The 19,651-nt window shown below is 46.9% G+C and overlaps 1 protein-coding gene across 1 annotated transcript; it reads left to right on the forward strand.

Moving 5' to 3' along the window:
* Positions 1 to 1,266: 1,266 nt before the first annotated feature.
* On the forward strand, positions 1,267 to 16,075 carry GSG1L2 (GSG1 like 2). Its single transcript, XM_072812084.1, has 5 exons — positions 1,267 to 1,552; positions 10,177 to 10,224; positions 11,521 to 11,673; positions 13,372 to 13,483; positions 14,976 to 16,075. Exons 1-5 carry the CDS (start codon positions 1,267 to 1,269, stop codon positions 15,232 to 15,234), a joined length of 858 nt encoding a protein of 285 aa, XP_072668185.1. The 3' UTR covers positions 15,235 to 16,075.
* Positions 16,076 to 19,651: the final 3,576 nt, after the last annotated feature.

Consider the following 19,651-nt stretch of genomic DNA (forward strand, 5'->3'; position numbering starts at 1 on the left):
ACAAGTCCTGTGGCCAGTGGGACGAGTCCCTGTGCCCGCGCCAGCAGGAAGTAGAGAATTAGAGTGGCCCACGTGACATGTACCCCAGCACCCAGCCCAGTGATTCTCCCTTACATCTGCAGGTATCTGAGGGCCCTCAGGAGGTGCTAATAGGCGATCTAGGACCTGTGTGTTTCCGGGATGCTCCTCCTGCCCTCATCCCTGCATCAATGTCTTCTGCCCCAGAAGTGATTAGTCTCCTCTGTGTCACCATCCCCAGGGATGAGGATGCCAAGGGCTGTGCCTGCCAGCTTCTGGGGCCCCAGGACGGTGCTGGATGCCGCACCCCATGGGGTGTGAGCTGCCCACCCTTGCTCTGCATGGTGCTTTGGCTCTGGAGCAGGCTGCCAGCACCTCAAGTCTCAGTCCCCTAAACAGGACGCTGTCCTTGGCAATCCCTGTTGGCTGAGCAGGGAAAAAACAGGCTGTGGGACTCCCCATTTCTGGCACCCAACACTGAGTAGCCTGATCAGTGCAAAAGGCAAGGGTTGAGCAGACTCGCCCAGACACCTGCCCAAACACCCCTGGTCTTCAGCACCCTCCGCAAGAACCAAAAGGCAGATGCAACCCGAGTGTCCATGGACAAGTGACACATAAGCAAATGGGGGTCTGTCCATGCAACAAGATGCCACTAAGCGGTAAAAGGAAAGAGATTCTGACACCTGCTGCTACACGGGGGAGCCTGGAGAGCACGACACTGAGTGGAATAAGCCAGAAACAAAGAGACAAGATTGCACGGCCCCACTCACGTGAGGTCCCGGGACCGGCCACATTCATAGGGACAGGAGGTAGAGTGGCAGTGCTCCGAGTAGGGACCGGGATGGGGAGTAAGTGTTCACTGGGGCAGAGCTCCAATGTCACAAGATGACAGGGTCTAGAGATTGGGAGCGCGACTACGTGAAGGTGAAAAAAATGGTCACCATGGTAAATTTCACCTTCTGCGTATTTTACCCCAAGTGCAAAAAAACGGAGCGCCAGCCCCCTCCCGCACCCCACTCCCTGGAGAGGACTGAAGGGCCGGCGTCACTGATGGGGGCCTGCCCCGCTCTGGGCCTTCTCGGGCCACGGGTGCACACGCACACGGATGGCACACGCTGGGGGGGCACCCGGGATGTGAGGGAAGCCGGTCGGGGCGCCAGATGGCAGGGCCGAGAGGGGCGGGCAGCCTGCGGGGGGAGGCAGGGAGGGGCCCGCTGCTCATCCTGACGCCGCACAGCTCCTCCAGCCATGGACAGGGCCAGGCGGCGGCAGATGCTGGGCCTCCTCCCCGTCGGCCTCGCCCTGGCCTGCTCCCTCGCCGCCGTGGGCAGCAGCCACTGGTGCCAGGGGACCCGGAGGGTGACCAAGCCGCTGTGCCCGGGCAGGCTGCCCTGCATTCGCTCCGACGGGGGCAGGAGGGACAACGCGAGCCAGGCCGTCCAGGACATTTGGGAGACGGGGGACGATAAGTTCATCCTGCGCAGGTTCCACGCGGGGCTCTGGCAGTCCTGTGAGGAGAGCGTCGGCAGCACAGGTGAGCACGGCGGCAGGTGCAGCGGGGTGGGTGACAGGTGCGGGCGCTCTGGGGCCTGCCGCCTGGCTGGGAGTCCCGGCTCTGCCACTGACTGCCCTGCATCCTCGGGCAAGCTTCTTCATCGCTCTGAGCCTGTTTCCTCGAGTGTAAAATAGGAACGATAGCGGCCCTCGTTACCAAGAGTTACCATAAAGATAAAATTACTGAGCTCACTGCCTTGCAACAGGGCCTGCTGTGGTGGGTTTAGAAACACTCGCTCTTACCATTTGCTAGTGTCACCCCATCCCTAGAGAACCAAAAGTGGCCCCGTCCGTCTCTCAACTGCGTCCTTGCACATCTAAGGGGGTCTTGGAATGGCAGGTTCTCCTGAAAAATTGACTTTATCACCATCAGTGATGATGTGGAACCCCCACCAGAAGAATCCTTCACAAGTTAACCCTCTAGAAGCCCTTGAAATAACCCTACAAAGTAGATATAATCAGCTCACAAATGAGAAACTGAGGCTCAGAGTTTCAGGTCACGGGCCTAGTGAGTCCCATCCCTTTCTCATCTTAGCACTCAGCCCTGATCTTCTGAGCTTCTGTGGGTTTGGCAGAGTGGTGATGAGAGAAATGGGGGAGGGGGAGAGAGGAGACAGAAGAGGGAGGGGAAGGGTTGGTATTTGGAGCATCCACCTTTCAGAAAATTTTTTTTTTTTTTTTTACCTCTTAAGGAACTGAGGAAGGAGGACCTGGACCCCCCCAGTGTCTGGCAGCCTGGCTGCAAACCCAAGCCCATGCTTGGGGCCAGGATGCTCTTCCCTTCCTACCAGGAAAGCACATGCCTCAAGGTCAAAAGAAGAGGTCCCCTCCACATCCTCATTTCTCTTTTTAAAATTTTATTTATTTATGTATTTATTATTGGAGTTCAATTTGCCAACATATAGCATATCACCCAGTGCTCATCCTGTCAAGTGCCCCCATCAGTGCCCATCACTCAGTCACCCCAACCCCTCGCCCACCTCCCCTTCTACTACCCCTAGTTCGTTCCCAGAGTTAGGAGTCTCTCATGTTCTGTCTCCCTCTCTGATATTTCCCACTCATTTTCTCTCCTTTCCCCTTTATTCCCTTTCACTATTTTTTATATTCCCCAAATGAATGAGACCATAAAATGTTTGTCCTTCTCCGATTGACTTATTTCACTCAGCATAATACCTTCCAGTCCTATTTCTCTCTTGATCTTGGGCTTAACACGTTAAATTTCTTGACCAGCCTTTTATTTTCTCTGCAGTTTCTAATTGCCTTTTCCCATCCTCGTAGCATTAGTGATTTCATCCTGAGGCCTAAGGAAAAGACTCCAAGTAGAAACTCTCTGATATGCTGCTTACCCATCTCCATCCTGCCCCAGTGGGGGCCACACAGGAGCCGTGCCTAGTCTTGCCCTTCCACATGTCCTGGTCAGTGCGTATGGACTTGGCATTATGTGTGGTACATACGCTGTCAGCCTAGAGCTAAGGCTACCAGAAGACCCTCCCTGCCCCTCTCCTCTAGGGAGTGCGCTCTCTTCCTATCAGTCTGCTCTCTCTACCCAGGAGGCTCATGATTCTGCATTCTGGAGGGCACCAAAGGTAGTCTCAGATTTTCAGTTTGGAAAAAAATGATCACTAAACCCATTGGCAAGGTGCTTGGAACTTCTCCTCTTCCAAGGCCTCATCTGAGGATTGCCTACTTCAATTTCCATAGCTGCATAGACGTATCATACCGAGTATCAGATGTTGGCAGTGCATGACAATCGCCCAGGGAGTTAATTCAATTCCAGGTCCCCAGCCCTGGAAATTCTGATTCAGTAGGTCGTAGACTGAGGTCTAGAAATCTACAGTCCCTTTTATAAAAATATATTTAACCAAGGTAATATTTACACATAGATAAGAGATCAAATCATTTTGAGGTGCTTCTAAGAAAAACCAACAGTCCCCTGCTGCCTTCCCACTTCTTAACCTAGTCCCACCCTTCAGGGAAACCACTTTTAGCTTAGCTGTTTCTTCTGCTATTTGCTTCCATGTTTCAAAAACCATATGCTAGGCATTACTTATCGACTTCCTGTCATAATAGATAAGGCTAAGTCTCTCATACCACCACGTCCCACATCTGTCCTGCCATCTTCCTAATATTCTTATATTACTGTTTTAGGTAAATCAATAAGTCAACAATTGATTTAGAGTATATAAATATTATTCATCACAGAATCAAGGAGGTGCTATCATTACATTAAATTTCTTGTATAGCTTTTTGCTTTTCCTAGAGTTCCTTGTTGCCTTTTCTTTTCTCACCCTCATTGCTTTTTTTCTCTTCAGCTCTCCTTTCCATTTGGTGTGTTCTGTATTTCTAACAATTTCCCCCCTGGTGATTAAGACACACACCAAAGTTAGAGAAGCAAAGGTATAGCAAAGCCCTCTGGAAAGACAGTGCTCAGAGCAGCATGGAACAAATTTGCTAAAAGCCATTTCCTTGTTAAGCAAATGGAGAGGTGGAAAGGGGAGTGAGACACAGTGGTCAGAAGTGAGATGAAACTAAAACAAGGAAAAATATGGTAAGGTTATCACAGACTGACAAATGATATGGGAATAGAAATGACGAAGAACTTCCTTACAGCTCTGGGCATGGCGAAGGCTTCATAAAGGAGATGGTGGTTGTACCAGACCTCCAAACAGGACTGTGATTTAATAGATGGAGATTAGGGCTGAGGATATTCCAGGCAGACAGGACAAAGTGAGCAAAGGTTTGAGGCAGGACAGTTCCTGTATTTGCATTAGAACACAAGGCAGGGTGGAAGAGGAAGCCTCATTACAGAAGAATTTAACTCACATGGCTCTTGAATGTGACCTGAGGCAGCTTCTGCTTCCCTACAACACAAAGTCACGGTCACTTCAGGACAAGGAATTGAGCAAGACAATGTTCCCTAGAAAGAGAAACCTAATTGAAGAAAATTGAAGCATCACTAGTGTGTAATGTCAGGGGAGGTTGGGCCACAGTAGAACCTGAACCTGAGAACAGGAGGTAGAAAATTGGACAGTCGGGAGCTGTTTCCCTAGTGATCAGGGAATTGTGAGAAAGGACTCGGCTGGGATTTTCAGAGACTGGAAGCCTTATCTCTTAAATGATGTCAGAGCTATGGGTTTCAGGGAGGCCTGGAAGCAGGTGCAAACCGTCCACTGGCATATGGCGCATGCCCGACGTAGTCACACCAACACTATGCAGATAGATGATATACACTGTCCTTGAGCTTTCTGATAAAAACAGAACAACAACAAACTATTACCAAGTTGGGGGAGAGGACCTTATCAACCTAAAACAGAGGCCAACAGCACAGTTATAGGGCTGTGTGAGGGGCTTTCAGGCCTCTTCCTCCAGAGACCAGGAATCTCCTTGGCATTTCTGCCAAAGGAGTGTTTAACACACACACACACACACACACACACACACACACACACAGCCCTCTCATGGATCATACCACTGAAAGGTGTTTAAATATATTGTCAGGAACACAGGCTGAATTTTAAGGAGAGTTGATGGTCTCAGTGATTTATGGACAAAGCCAAGTAGAAATAGAGTCCAATTCTTGACCCTTTTCTGATTAATATGCTTCTTATATATTTGATGTCACGCCGGAAAGAGACTTTAACAGGTGCCTCGCTGGATTTTCTCAAGGATTATGCTCCCCAGCCCCCTCCCAGAGATGCCTTGTGAGATGCTTTTCATAAAATTAAATAAAGAGAGTTTCGATTGTAAAAGAAATTAGAAGATGTTGCCTATTACATTTTCTTCTTGGAAATTCACAATGCATCTTAACGTTTTCAAATTTCTAAGTCTTACCATAACAAAAACCGTTTATTATTTATTACATATCCCAGTGTGTCCCAAAATTAGTTGACCACAGAAAAAGAATCTGCTTGGAGCAACCCTCTTTGTAAAAAGGCTCACCTAAAACAACAGATGCATTTTATTGAGTTCTAGAAGCAGGAGCGCTCCCTTGAAGACTGAACAGCTAGATCCTTGTAGAGCAGGGCACAGAGCTCAGATTTCTTGACCCAGACTTCCTGTTTCCCACCACCCCCCACCTCAATGCCCAAAACTTAACTGATGGTCAATTGTCTTATAATTGCCAATGAAGATGCTTGTGCCCATCAATCCAAAAAACCTCTGCTCATGTTTTTTAAAAATTTTTATTTTTTAAAGATTTTATTTATTCATGAGAGACACAGAGAAGCAGAGAAACAGGCAGAGGGAGAAACAAGCTCCCTGCAGGGACCCTGATGTGGGACTTGATCCCAGGACTTCAGGATCATGACCTGAGCTGAAAGCAGAGGCTCAACCACTGAGCCACCCAGGGGTTGCCTCTGCTCACATTTTTATATGTTTCCTAATATAAAAGGTGGTCCGGGTAAACCACAATATCTAAATATTGTCATCACTTTATTAAGAATCAAGAAGAGGGCATCTTCTCCAGAACACCTTTTTTTTTCCTCCCCTCAGAAAAACATGATCACCTTCATATGTTATAAGATGCCCCCAGAACAAAAGGTTTAGAATTAAGTCTTTATTAAGTAATAACTAAAGTAATAGCAAACATGCAATAGAGTAAAACAAGAGACATACGTCACAGGTGGAAAATCAATGCCCACAGAAGGTGGTAACAACAGCAAACAGAGCAAGATCATCGATGACCTTGAAATGTCATCCTCAGCTCAAGGGGGCAGCCCCTCACTCAGCTCAGCGGTATGGCCACATGGATTTAGGCTCTTGGTGTTGTCAGGTTTTTGTCTGACTTTTTCAAAGGAAGTAAGATATTTGGATTTCCACGTGAGAATTCCCAATTTTAGAGTATCTTGAAGGGGCGCCTGGGTGGCTCAGCTGGTTGAGCATCTGACTCTTGGTTTCAGCTCAGGTTGTGATCTCACAGTGGTGGGATGGAGCCCTGTGACGGGCTCCGGGCGCAGCGAGGAGTCTACTTCCGATTCTCTCTCTCTCCCTCTGCCCCTCCTCCCCCACTCCCCACCAAATAAATAAATAAATAAATAATCTTTAAAAAAATAAAAAGTATCTTAAAAACATTGCCCCAGAAAGCACGTCTGCAGAATATAGCCTGAGGCTCCCAGCTAAAGATCACTGCACACAAACATCTCCTCTTAAGTGTAATTCATCACAAGGGCCTGGGAGATCTGGGGGTACATGAAAGAAAAGGATTATAGCTGCAAGTGAACGAGAAGGCACCCAAACAGTGCTTGGACAGAGGGTCAGAAGGGGCGCGGGCCTCTCAGGACACCTGACAATAAGCACTTCATCCAGGTGCCCCTGAATCCAAATAAGCCCAGGAGAACAGCCTTGGGACATCCGACCATCCCCAGATCTGCTGCCCCAAGGCCTTACGGATTTTTTTTTTCCTTCTGAATCCACTTCATCTCTGTGCCTGCAAAGGCTGACCCTCGAGGGGAGGAGCGCGATCTCAGGACATCCTCTGCACAAGCCACCTCTTCCCATTCCTGTTCCTGTTGCCAAAGTGCTTTTAAAGGGGGGGAAGCACCTCTGACTTCCCCCTCTGAGATGAAACTCCTGGCAGAGGCAGTGCTCACATGGCATTCTCTCCCTTAGGCGAAGCAACGAGTCAACAGAATGTGCTGGTTCCCAATTCCGCAGTGTTCTGTTGAAGCCACAAAGGTCAAGGACAGAGGGGCCTGGGGGCCCCATGGGGTGGGGGGTGGGAGGGCAGGACCAGCAGATGGGGATGCACGAGTCCAGCACTGGGGACCTGGACACGGTTTCCCAAGCTGGCTTGGGGCTCCGCTTGGCCGGCGAAGCACTTGCAGCCCAGCTATGTCACACCAGCCTCTCCAGCTTCATGGGATTTACGAAGATTTTTCCTTTTAATCCCGCTGGCCTCATTCAAAAGGAACACCATTTCTGAGGATTCAGATTAATCAAGGGGTCACTGTGGCCTGACTCCTTGCCCGGGCTGACCTCAGCCTTCAAAGCCAGGGTGAATTCTCCTTATCTCCTTGTCTGGCCTCTATTCTCTCTTTGCTCTGCCCCTGGTCCTGTACTTGGCCCTCTCTTTATTCCTGTGACAAAGGGCAGGCCACTTTGGAAGGCAACGTAGATGGTTAGTCCACACCCACTCCATGGGTTATGTAGAAAGACAGCAGGTGGTGATACGCAAAAAGGTACTGGATTTCAGGGGGGAAGCCCAGTTTCAGTTCCCAGTTTTTCCAATCTGTCTGAGCCTGGCCTCCAAATCTGTAAAATGTGGCTATTTGTACTCACCTGATCGATAATGAAATGCTCCATAAAAGGGGGGCATCTGTGTGGCTCAGTGGCTGAATGTCTGCCTTGGGCTCAGGGCATGAAGCTCGGGTCCGGGGATTGAGTCCCACATCCGGATCCCCGCAGGGAGTCTGCTTCTTCCTCTGCCTATGTCTCTGCCTCCCTCTCTGTCTCTCATGAATAAATAAATAAATTTTTTTTTAAAAAAAGAAGCTCTGCACCAGCCCCAAAGGGCTGAGAGCAGCACGTGAGTGTCAAGATATCCCCCGTGCCGTGCGGGCGTCCTTGGTAGAACCCACGGGATGCGGACAAATTTTCCTACTGTGACCATAACACCACCGCCACTGCCAAAGCCAGAGAACCTGTGAGGAACATGGGCCCATCGCATCAGTCCAAAGTTGACCTCATTAAAAAGCTTAAGAGGCCACTGAGGCTTCAGATGGGCAGATGGGTCCCCGATGCTACCGTCCTGACCCCCAGGCTGTGGAATACCTTCCTCTGGGCCGCTTGCCCTAGACAGTTAGGTGACGAGTAAAGCCCTTTCTGCACATTTGTCAGGAAGTCTCCCTGCAACACAGCTCGACCAAATGGCTGTATCATAAACCCAGGCTTTGTTCTTCTTCCTATAGCTCAGCAGAGGTGCACTGCAGATGTGCCAAACCATGATGTCCCGGGGCCCTTGGACTTTCATGGTGACAAGAATGGCAAACCTTAAGGTTTATGGCCTTTAGACATGTGCCGCCGTGAGCATGCACCTGTTTGGGCATATGGTCCTTCTTGCATGAGCCTGATGAGTTAGAAGGTGAAGCCAAGGGAAGGGCTCTGTGTTGGGAGGACAGGTGGAGGAGCCTGGCCATAAAGGAAGAGGAATTTGGGGGCACCTGGGTGGCTTAGTGGTTGAGCATCTGTCTCTGGCCCACAGTGTGATCCCGGAGTCCTGGGATCGAGTCCCACATCGGGCTCCCCGCAGGGAGCCTGCTTCTCCCTCTGCCTGTGTCTCTGCCTCTCTCTGTGTGTCTTTCATGAATAAATAAATAAAATCTTCAAAAAATAATAAAAAATAAATAAATTCCCAAAGCAAGGCTAATGTGAGGACTTCTGAATCTGTTTTAGGGATGAGAAAGCCACTCCTTTGAAGAGTCAGTGATGTGTGGCCCACCCTGCTTTTAATTCCAGCCAGCCCAGACTGGGAGCAGCTCTGTGTCTCAGGCATCCCCGCATCTCCTGGCACCCTCCTTGTCCTGCCACACTCCAGAAAGCACGATGAAATGCAAATAGCTAGGTTGCTCAGTAACAGATCTGAATTTTCTCTAATTCTCTCTTTTTTTAAAGATATATTTCTTTATTTTAGAAAGAGGGTGCACAAGTGAGGGGAGGGGCAGAGGGAGTGAGAGAATCCAAGCAGGCTTCTTGGTCAGCCTGGAGCCCAACGTGGAGCTCAATCCCTAGACCCTGAGATCAGAGCCTGAGCCAAAATCAAGAGTTGGACTCTTAACCGACTGAGCCATTGGCCGGGGAGGGCTGCTCTAATTCATTTTTTTAAATTGTTACAAACCTGGTTACTTTCCTTCTAAGGAGAAACAAACTGAAAATCATACTAGAAGGTATGCTGTTGGGGGAGTTGAGAATCCCGGGTCTAAGGCTCGCAGTATCAACCTGGACGGGCTGGATTATGCTGCAGTAAAAACCAGCCCCCAAATCTCAGTGGTTTAACTCAACACATTCATGTCTAGCTCATTCTGTGTGGATTTTTCAGGTCGGCAATTCAGGCTGATGGACACTCCATGCAGACGTGTGCTTCTGTGATCACAGAGGCAGGGGAGCAAGACTCGGGTGGACAGGACATTGGCCCTTAAACCTTCTGACCAGAAATGACTCCCCTCATGGCAGCTCCCAATTCACTGACCAAAGAAAGTCATATGGCCAACCTGGACTCACCGGGATGGGATTGAATTATGCTCCTGTGGGGTGGGTGGGGAGCAGGACATGTCTATGAACAATAAAGTAATTGACCACATTCCCCAAACCTTGTTCAAATGACCTGGGATAAGGGGCTCCTGGGGGGCTCAGTCGGTGAAGCGTCTGACTTCGGCTCAGGTCATGATCTCAGGGTCCTGGGATCGAGTTCTGCATCGGGCTCCCTGCTCCGCAGGAAGTCTACTACTCCCTCTGCTCATTCTCTCTCTCTCTCTCTCTCTCTCTGCCAAATAAATAAAATCTTTGAAAAAAAATGGCCTGGGATAGATTGAAGGCACTAGGAACACATTCTGTCACTAATTGTTCGGGTTACTCCTACTTATGAGTATATTCTCTTTGTGTTTATTCTAGGTGAAAAGTGTAGGAGTTTCCAGAGCATCATACCAGCTGAAGAACAAGGTACAACACCTTACTCATGTGCTGTCCACCAGCACGCCACCCCACGATCTGGATAACTGTTAGGGTTTTTGTTGGGATGGGGGAAAAGATGGGGGTTTAGTTTGTTTGTTTGTTTTGTTGTTGTTTTTCCATGATGTCAAACCCAAAAGCTGGAACTGTGGGCTCTCTCTCCATGTGCCCTGGAGTCAGTGGCGCCGGAAAATGCTAAGCAACCAATTTTGCCAGGAGGGAGGGATGGGAAGCCCTGACAAGTAGTGTCTGATGTTTCCTGGGGTATGAAAACTCCCACCGTGGCTAATTTGCAAGCTACCACAATGCAAGGTAGATGCAGTGCCCAGGAGAGATGGGCTCTGGCTCGCCATGACCTACAGAACTTTGTCTTCTGTGTAACGCTCATCAAGGTCATCATGATGACCTTCTCAGTATCTGTGTCCCCAACAAGGATAAAGGTTTTGTGAAGGCGTGAATCATGCCTGCTTCATCCACTGCAGGGGTCCCCAGCACCTGGCTTGCTCTGCAGGATGACTTTCAGGAATGTTAGCTTCTCTCCATGTCCCCTTAGTCCCCTGGCCTCCACCTCTGACGCAGTTCCTCGAAGCCACAGGCAGGATCCCCTCCAGAGGGCAAATAATTGGCTCACATAGAAATAAAATAAGGTTTGGGCGCCTGGGTGGGTCAGTTGGTTAAGCATCTGCCTTCGGCTCAGGTCATGATCTCAGGGGTGGAGTCCTGTATCGGCCTCCCTGCTTAGCAGGGAGTCTGCTTCTCCCTCTGACCCTCCCCCACTCTCCTGCTTTCTCTCTCTCAAATAAATAAATAAATAAATAAATAAATAAATAAATAAATAAATAAATAAAATCTTAAAGAAAGAAACCAATAAGGTTTTGGGATCTCTAACCAGGGTGCTTCAACTCTAGATGTCTCTCTCTGCCCTCTCGTGTAACGTTGGGTATCTTCTCTAAAAAGACAAAGTCTTCTGGTGAAATCTAAACAATGCATTAACTTTTGAACTGGGCAAGAGAGACCCCCAGCATCTCTCATGTCTTCACATCAGACTCTTATTCCATTTTTTTCCCTCCCAGCAAAGGACAAATTTACACACTCCTCTCTCAACCCCAAGGAGGCCTCTATCACTGCCAACTTTCCAAGATCCAGCAGACCTCGTTGTGGTTTCCTAACCCTTGGCATTTGCTTTTTATTTTTTGTTTTAGAAGTGAACTCAATCAAAGGGCTAGACATTGCAGTACTTCTGAATTCTCAATGCTCAGCATCCCTGTCATCCTCACATGTTTACAGGTGTTCTGTGGCTGTCCATTGGGGCCGAGATCATGAATATTTTTCTGATGATGACAAGTGCCATCCTCCTGGGCTCCAGAGTGAGTTATCATCACTCTCATTTCCATCAGCTCAAAGTGGATGCCTCTGTAGCCATCCTCATGGTGCTTGCAGGTACTTCACCGTAGCAGCCCTCAGACAGCCCGATTCTCCCCAGAATCAGGGACAGAGCTTCAGGCTGGCTGTCCCCACTGCCAAAGCGCTGGCTGGCTCTTTTCCATCAATGGCCAGTTCAGCGGGACAGCTCGCTGGTCCACCAGAGAAGTCACTGAGTTAATCCCATGGGGGGGAAGCAATGATGCTTTGGGTGACTGATGAAGAGAAAGAAGGGTAGACATAGAGGATGGAGAATTAAATGTATTACTGCATGTTTATCACAACTCTGGGAAGGAGGTACACTGGCTCTGAGAACAGAAATCGCCTAATTTAGTACGGTGGCTACACATGAAATCCTGCCTGGGTTCAGATCTCTGCTACCTAATGGCTGTGTGATCCCGGGCAAGTCACTCAACCATTCTAAGCCAGCTATCTCAAAAGCCTATGGTGATGGCCAAGTAAGAATGCACCTGGTATGTATAAGAAAGCAAGAAATGGTCCCTTGCTAAAAATCATTATCCAGGTTTGATGTACATAAAAGAATGAAGAACTCCCTTCTTGGGGATGGGGGGGGGTCTTCTGTGTCCTCCAAGCAACTTTTAGAGCAACTTCATTTGGGTCTCAGGAGTTGGCCTTTCTATCAGAAAAAGAACCCTGAACAAATGGTTTCTTTGCCTCCCTGTCCTGATACTCAAAGCTCTGTTAATAGTGCATCAGCTCAGTTGGGAGCTTGGTAAGTGTCAGGCGTCTTTCCCCAGCCTCATCATCAGTGAATAGAATGATAAAATCCAATTTCTGGAACTTCATAGCAAGGAGGCAGGCCATGGGCTCGTGGAGACTCTTCTGCAGGTCCTGGCATCCTCCAGGGCCCCCCAAGGTCATGAGCAGACCTCTTCTTGGACATCTATTCAGTTTCGACTGTGAATACATGTCAGGTAGTGTGTTTGAGGATTTACATCATAAGGACTTTAGCCAGCTCTATTAACATATAAATAATTGTCCCCATCAGTTAAAACCCCTGACACCTATCCCTAACTAGTTGCCATTTATTTAAATTACATTAAAACACCATCTATGGACTTAGAGTCCCCATACAAGACAGACGAACCAATGAAACAACTACAGTTTAAAAGTGAAATTCAAGAAAACTTTCTTTAACAGAAGACCACACTCTATAGAAAGCTCCCTCCAAGTATCTGGAAAGATTGACACAGTGCATTCAAATCCTAGACATATCCTGCCACACCTAGGGGGGAAAGTCTTCCAGAGTCTCCAGGCAAAAAGGCTGAGCTGAGCCACTGAGAAAGGAAAGAAAATCCCATTGGCAACTGATTTCTGTTCCTCCCAATTTCTGTCATGTGAATCTAGTGTGGCCAGAACCCACTCAGTGTTTCTATGTTAGCAAACCATCCATATGAAAAAGAATAATGTGACAGAGCACTGTAGAGTGTGGGAAAGAGAGAATGGGACATTGGAGCCTCTGAGCATTGGGACACCAGGGCATGATAGACAGGAGAGTTGGTCATTGGAGAAATGACATGTCAGAGGAAGGCCCGCCATGAGGATTCATGACACTAAGGAATTAGCGTGTACATGAAACACGAAGGCTGCTTGCAAGGGCTCAAGGAGGATGCTACTGGGATTCTTACATACAACTCACATAAGGTAAAGAAACTACATTCCTAACTGCGGCTCACAAAAGCTTTCCTTGTGCAGGGCTTCTCAGCATGGTGGCCCACATGATGTACACAACCATTTTTCAAATCACTGTGAACCTTGGACCAGAAGATTGGAGGCCTCAGACGTGGGACTACGGCTGGTCCTACTGGTGAGTTGCTGGCCCTACTGGTGGGTTCAAGTCCTGATGGACCAGCAGGGATGCACGCAGGGTGTTTAGGACAACCAACCTTGGCCGTTGTTCTACCATCTGACTTTGACTGACTTCTTAACCATTCTGTGGCCCCGCTCTCCCATCTGTGAAAGGATGATACGGTCTCGTGTGTTCACGGGCATTTGAAGAGATTGTGTTTGTAAAATCCTTGGCACAGAGTCAAGTCCTCAGGAAATGGAAACACTAGGGATGCCTGGGTGGCTCAATAGTTGGGCATCTGCCTTTGGCTCAGGTCATGTTCCCGGGGTCCTGGGATCGAGTCCCGCATCACGGTCCCCGCAGGGAGCCTGCTTTTCCCTCTGCCTGTGTCTCTGCCTCTGTGTGTGTGTGCCTCTCATGAATAAATAAATAACATCTTTTTTTTTTTAAAAAAAGAAAGAAATAGAGACACTGATGTTATTCCATTCTTAAACACATCGCACCTGCTTCCTTTTGTAATCCTTTCTGAAAATTTCCCTTTCTTTGTCATCTAACCTTCATATTGAATTCTATTTTAGATTTCAGTTGAATTTCCAAAAGGTCTTTCTTGTGTTCTAGTTATTCCTTTTTCATAATTCCTGATCCTGCTTTGTTCATGCAGTATCTTCTCATATCTCTCTGCACATCGTGATCAAAGGGTTTTCTTCTGACTACTGTTTTCTTCTGTTCCTTGTGCTACCTCTTTTCTTTAGATCCCCCCCCCTTTATCTATTTATTGTTGGGCCTTTCCCCTAGATGTTGGTACCCTTGAAGTCAAGTCATATATAAGGAGGATTGGAAACTCTGGAATGGGTTTAAAACTTGCCTATGGGTAGGCTTCTTTGTAGGCAATCGAATATGGAGACTTTTATTTCACCTGAGAATGTCACCCCTTGAAAATACACCAATGCCAGTTGGCAGAGGTTCTTTCTCAGCGACCATTTGAATAGGTTCTGTGGAAGGTATAACGTGTAGACCATCATCTCAGGAGGCAACAGGCTTCCAGAAGGTAGGGGTAGAAAGTAACAACACCAAGTGCCTGCCCTGGGTTAGAGCCAACCACAACACTAACAAATGCAACAGTTCTGTGTCAGCAGATACTATGCAGAGTACTTTCCGTACATGAGTTCACTGAATTCCGTACAACCACCCTGTGTGCAGTGTTACTATTAACCAGGTTTTGCAGATGAGGAACCTGATATTGAAGTGAAGTCCCCAGCTCAAGGGTACCCAGATCATAAGATACGGGTGCAAACACGCCATGCAAGCTTGGTGCAATGACTCCAAAGTCTGTTCTCTTGACCATTGGGCTACAACAACACTATTGGCTGGTCTCTGAAACTTTTCATCCGAAGTCCAGGTCCAAATCGGATGGAACTAGGAGCTGGGTTTTTCACCAGACTGACCCCACAGCAGAAAGCCCTAGAACCAGAGCCCTACACTCCCTCCTAATGGTGCGTTTTGTTGACAGCCTCGCGTGGGGTTCATTTGCCCTCTGCATGACTGTGTCGGTCATGGCCATGAACAGATATACAGCAGCCCGCCTGGAGTTCACAGAGAAGCAGAAGGTACAGAAGGGAAGTCAGCACTCTCAACTCAACTGCCCGGAGCCCAAGGCTTTGGAAAGTATTTGGGAAACAGAAGCTGCTCCCAGCCCTGCCGGGAGTGCCCTCACAAGTGTCTCTGAGCACCTGCCACCAAGTGCCCCCGGCAAGGTGTCCATGTGCTAGACAATGCTTGTGGCTACCGAATGCGCACAGGCAGGCAAGCCAGGCACCCGTGTCCACAATGCACATCTCTGGGGTGGAATTCACAAGGCTGTGGTCCAGGTAAACCTTCTGCCCACCATCTAACCCTTTATTAAACAGCTTTGGCTTCAGCTACGATTCCTAGTAAAATGCCAGTGTCTTTAAATGAGATTACTCTTACAGGAGATATCAACCATTGACACTCTAGTATAAATGAGCACCTCAAGCTTTCCCAACAGTGAGTTTAACAAAGGTAACCAAAGAAGAGAGAACATGTAAGCACTCAGGGTAATAGAAGTTGAAGAAAGAGTAAAGGAAGATTCTAACAACAAAGGGTGTGAAATGTGTTGCCCATACATGTTTGTTGACAGAAGAGCCCAGAAAAAATTTCCCTTAACGAACACATAAATTGACAGTATGCATGTCTATCCCATACTTTCTCTTTTATTTTAATCAAGAAGGCCCAAATTTAAATTGAAAAAGTTGGTTTCATGTTTCTTTCAACATATATTTTCTTTGAAATGTCCTGATTTCTACCTATAGTAGGATCCCCTTGGAAGGATAATCATATGATAAAACAAAATGAGAACAGTCGAATAGAATGACATCTTATCATAATGAAGTAGAACAAGTGTTGGAATCATTGTGCTTAGATCACCAGGCTCTTTTGCTTCTAAAAATAAATATGGCTTAAATATGCAAGTTTTGTTTGAGGCCATGGAGTGCTGCATGTTTGCTAATGTGTGCAGTTACAATATTATATAAATTTATCTTATCTTTTAAACTAACATATTATTAAGGCCACGGGCTGTTAGACACATCATTTGGGTTTTTGAAAAAAATTAAACTGCTAAATTATAACAATCCTAAATATGTCCTAACTTAGATTTATTTATTTTTTTTTTTTAGTGTTTATGGGGTTAGTGGACACATCGTTTCTGGAAGAGGAAGAAAAAAAAAAAAAAAAACCCTGAGTGTTTCAATGAAATTATTCAGTCTGCTTATGCGGAACTGTAACATTTATACTGTCACAAAGTAAGGAGAAATTAGCTTCTTCGTGTTTGGGGCGCTAGTCAAGTACCTAATAAATGATGGTTCCATGGGATTCTGTGTTCAAGCATATTTGAAGAGATAGAAAATGGATTTTTGTGGGAATAAGCCCAGCTCAGAAAGGCACGATGAGGTTCCCCTGGGCCATTTCTTCACCTAGATCAGAGGGACCTGTATCCAGTGGCTTCTGCCCTCCACTGTATACAGGTTTTGTATGGTTTGTCACCCCCCATGTATACATGTAGGGAGATTCTGTGTCATCGTCACAATATCAAGTCAGAGTCTGATCCTAAAGAGAAGGAAACGTGCCTGAAATCCTGAAATGTTCACAGAGACATTTGGTTCTCTAAAAAAAAAAAAAAAAGTCTGTGCAGGATGTGACCAAAGTTGCCAAGGGAAAAAATTAATTTTCTGGAGCCACGTGCGAAAAGCTGGTGTCATCAGATGGCACAGGTGGCACCTTGACAAATACGTGATCAGTTAGATGCCAGGACAGGACATGAGCCGATTGGTCCCTGAGTTTCAAGCCAAGACTCTTTGCTATGTCCTCTGAACTCCCAAGGCACTTTTCTTCCTTTCAAATTTTTTAAACGGCGGTTTTATTAAAGTATAACATACATAACCCTGAGTATACACACACCCTAAGTGTACAGCTTAGTGAATTTTCAGAAAGGGAACGTGCCCTGTAACCACCACCACCCCCAGATCAAGAAACAGAGCCAAGGTGTCTCATTTTCATCTAGCTTTGCTCTGAGACAGACCCAGGTGGATTTGAACTCCTTAGTAGAGAAATAATCTATTTATGTATTTGTTCCCCTCTCAAAGGTTGTAAATTGCTTCTCTATGGCAAGGACTTTTCTCTGTACCTGCCCCCAACGTCTAAAACTGTGGTTGGTGGAACACCTGGGTGCCTCAGTGGTTGAGTGTCTGTCTGTCTTTGGCTCAGGGCATGATCCCGGGGTCCTGGGATCAAGTCCCACATCAGGCTCCCTGCATGGAGCCTGCTTCTCCCTCTGCCTGTGTCTCTGCCTCTCTCTCTCTCTCTCTCTCTCTCTCTCTCGTGTGTGTGTGTGTGTCTAATGAATAAATAAATAAAGTCTTTTAAAAATTGTGGTTGGCAAGTAGAAAACCTTCATACACACGTCTGCTTGTATGTGTATATGTGTGTGTGTGCGTGTGTGTGTGTGTGTTTAGGAAAAAATATCAAATGAACACACACACATATATTTATATTCTATCCAATAGACCTTTGTATTTTTTAGCATTTTGTAGATATTGATACAGTTTGTGATTAAGGGCATGGACTCAGGAGCCAGAGTGCCTGGCTAGAAACCCTAGCTTTTCGCCTTGACCTTGGGTGAGTCATTCATCCCTCTGTGCCTCAGATTTCTCATCTGTAGAATGAGAGAATAATCCTCCCTATTTCAAGGATCATGAGGACCAAGGGCATTAGTATGTGTGACGATCCTAGAATAATAGTCAGCACCTAGTAAGCACAACAGAAGGATTAACTGCTAGGATCTGCCACAGGCAAAGCACTGTGTCAGGTCCTGTGGGTATTTAAGGAAACAAGATAGAGTCTGAGCCCTTGCCAGTGAGTTGGGGAAACAATGGTGAAATCTCAGTGACCACATCCAGGGGAGAGAGCCAGGATCGAATGAGGGCCCCAACCAACCAACCATTTTAAGTGTGGACACTGTCTACCCTTAGTTAACCATTCAGTGACTTTTATCAGGTGTCTACAATGTTCCAGGCACCACACCATTCTTCCTGGTGTAAAGATTCCAGCTTCTCCCTTTTCTGATATTAGGAAAATACCCATTTGGGGTCAGTTGTTAGAAAACCGGTCCAAGTCTACTGCCTACTTACTGCACCAACAAACCCAAGCAGTTTCCAGAACGTCAAGTGTTTTGACTAATCAACCCATCACAAGAAGCTGCCAGCAATGGCTCTCAATGGTCTTCCCCAACCAGGCTCACGAGACTCAGAGGCAAAGAGTCTATGTCTCCCTTATGAGGTGAGTGGTAAAGAAGGGTGACCACTGACTCCCTGTGCTTGAGCAAGAATAAACAAGGTGTCTCCAGGTGAAGAACTGAAAAAGCAGAAGTCTCCAGTGGGTCTAAACTCACTGATTGGCCCTGAGTCTGTTTTCTGTTTTATTGATTGTTTTCATAGAATTGACAACTTAGCCTCTTTGCTGTCACCAGACAAACCCCTCTTGGGGAATCACAGCTGAATGGTCTGGGCTGAGAGGGACTTCTTTGAAGACCAGAATTATGGTTAGTTAGTAAGCTTGCCCAGTGAGATGCACCATGTTTGCTCATGTTAACACTGTTCACTCCTTGAACACTGTGAGGTGTGTGTCATGGAGATACAGAGCCCGTACGCTGGTCCTGTAGAAACAATTTAGTGTTGTTCCCAAGGAAAGAGGTAGGAGGACACTGTAAAACCACCAAGATGAAAGGTTAGGGGGCATGTCCATCACTTGGTGGTTGACCAATATTGCTATTCACTTTTACTAAGTCAACTGTGCTGCCTTAGAGAGACAGACTATCTGGGTGGGGCTTTAACTACTTAGGGATTTTTTTTTTTTTTTTTTTTTTTAGTCATCACAAAGCAAGAGAGCAACATCTTTTACACAGTGAAAACACAGAAGAAAAGAAAGTGGCAATCTAGAAAACAGGAGAATCAAGGAGAATCAATCACATTTTATATGAGTGACCATCATCTTAGATTCAGGTTGCCCCCACAACAAGGTTGGACAATTTTTTAACTAATTTTTTATTTGGTAAAATACACATAAAATTAAATATACCATCTTAACCATTTGTAAATGCACATTTCAGCAGCATTAAACACATTCCACTGTTGTGCAACCATTGCCACCACCCGTCTCTGGAACTTTCGTCATCTTGCAAAACTGAGACTCTGTCTCCATTCAACACTAACTCCCCATTGTTCCTCCCCCCTGCCCCTGGCACCCCCATTCTGCTTTCTATTTTGATGAGTTTGACCACTCTAGTACCTCATCACCCAGTATTTGTTCTTTTATGACTGCCTTATTTCACTCAACACAGTGTCCTTGAGGTTCATCCATGTGGTAGCAGGTGTCAGGATGTCCTTCCTTTTTAAGGCTGAATATTCTAATTTTTCAATACATCAGGCTAGTCCAACAACCCACCGTCCTGTCCCATCCTTGCTTTTCCTCTTCAACAGCCCTGCTACCTATGCAATGTTGCCGCCAGGCATGGAGAGCACCCATCCTCCCCAACGGAGATCAGGAGTGAAAGTAAGTTTGTGCTGCAAAGCAAGTGCTGGTCCTGGCTGGAAGAAGATTTCGAGCCACCAG

The sequence above is a fragment of the Canis lupus genome, chromosome 3, assembly GCF_048164855.1.
Source record: "Canis lupus baileyi chromosome 3, mCanLup2.hap1, whole genome shotgun sequence".
NCBI lineage: Eukaryota > Metazoa > Chordata > Mammalia > Carnivora > Canidae > Canis > Canis lupus.

Excerpts from the sequence above, each read along its gene's own strand:
- GSG1L2 (XM_072812084.1), top strand. The coding sequence starts at position 1,267 with ATGGACAGGGCCAGGCGGCGGCAGATGCTGGGCCTCCTCCCCGTCGGC. Across the intron at positions 10,225-11,520 it reads CATACCAGCTGAAGAACAAG|GTGTTCTGTGGCTGTCCATT; the intron begins GTACAACACCTT and ends ACATGTTTACAG. Across the intron at positions 11,674-13,371 it reads CATCCTCATGGTGCTTGCAG|GGCTTCTCAGCATGGTGGCC; the intron begins GTACTTCACCGT and ends TTCCTTGTGCAG.